The 625-nt window shown below is 38.6% G+C and overlaps 1 protein-coding gene across 1 annotated transcript in view; it reads left to right on the top strand.

Annotated features, from left to right (window-relative positions):
- Positions 1-625, top strand: part of LOC119592395 (spondin-2-like) — a gene marked incomplete in the record, with an annotated part of 55,422 nt that overhangs the window by 53,677 nt on the left and 1,120 nt on the right. The window contains 1 exon segment of the mRNA XM_037941217.1: positions 1-92. Within this exon segment, the coding sequence (XP_037797145.1) occupies positions 1-92 (92 nt within the window).

Genomic DNA, 625 nt, shown 5'->3' with positions numbered 1-625 from the left:
GGAGGTCCCCAAGCATGCACTCATCAACACCATTGTTGACAAATACAGGAAGAAGTTTAGAAAGAACAGGAATGGCAGAAAAATGGCAACTCGTAAGTGTGACGACAAGTGATAGCCATCCAATGCTTTGTTTGCTTGTTAGGTCTTTGGCTTCCTTGGGAGACTTGGCTTGGCACTTTCCAAGTCTCTCGTAACGTCGGATTTTCTTGAGGAGATGTATCATTTAATGGACAAAAAAAAAGGATTGTATTATTTTTTAAATGTTTATCAAACGTATCCACACTTAGTGATGTGTGGATATCCTCACGAAATCGCCCTGCCGTGTTATGTTGTACAGTTTCGCCACTAACACAGTTTGCATGATAGAGAATAGTGACTCACCGAACCCCAAACTTTCTGTAAAAAATCGAATTAGTTGATGTAACTCTGTTTCTCCGGTGATGGATTTTATTGACCATCCATCATCGCTAATTCTTCATCTGTCTAAAACTCATCAAAGCGAGTTGAAATGTAAAGGTATTACGAGAGAAATCATTCCAGACGAATTTTGATTCTCAAGAACAATATTTACTGAGTAAATTAACCGGCATGTCTTATTTTTTATGGTGTATGGGTGCGAATAGAT

Source organism: Penaeus monodon, chromosome 30 (genome assembly GCF_015228065.2).
Source record: "Penaeus monodon isolate SGIC_2016 chromosome 30, NSTDA_Pmon_1, whole genome shotgun sequence".
In the NCBI taxonomy this organism is placed as follows: Eukaryota; Metazoa; Arthropoda; class Malacostraca; order Decapoda; family Penaeidae; genus Penaeus; species Penaeus monodon.
Note: the sequence above shows the minus strand (reverse complement) of the source record. Positions and strands in the feature narration are given on the sequence as shown.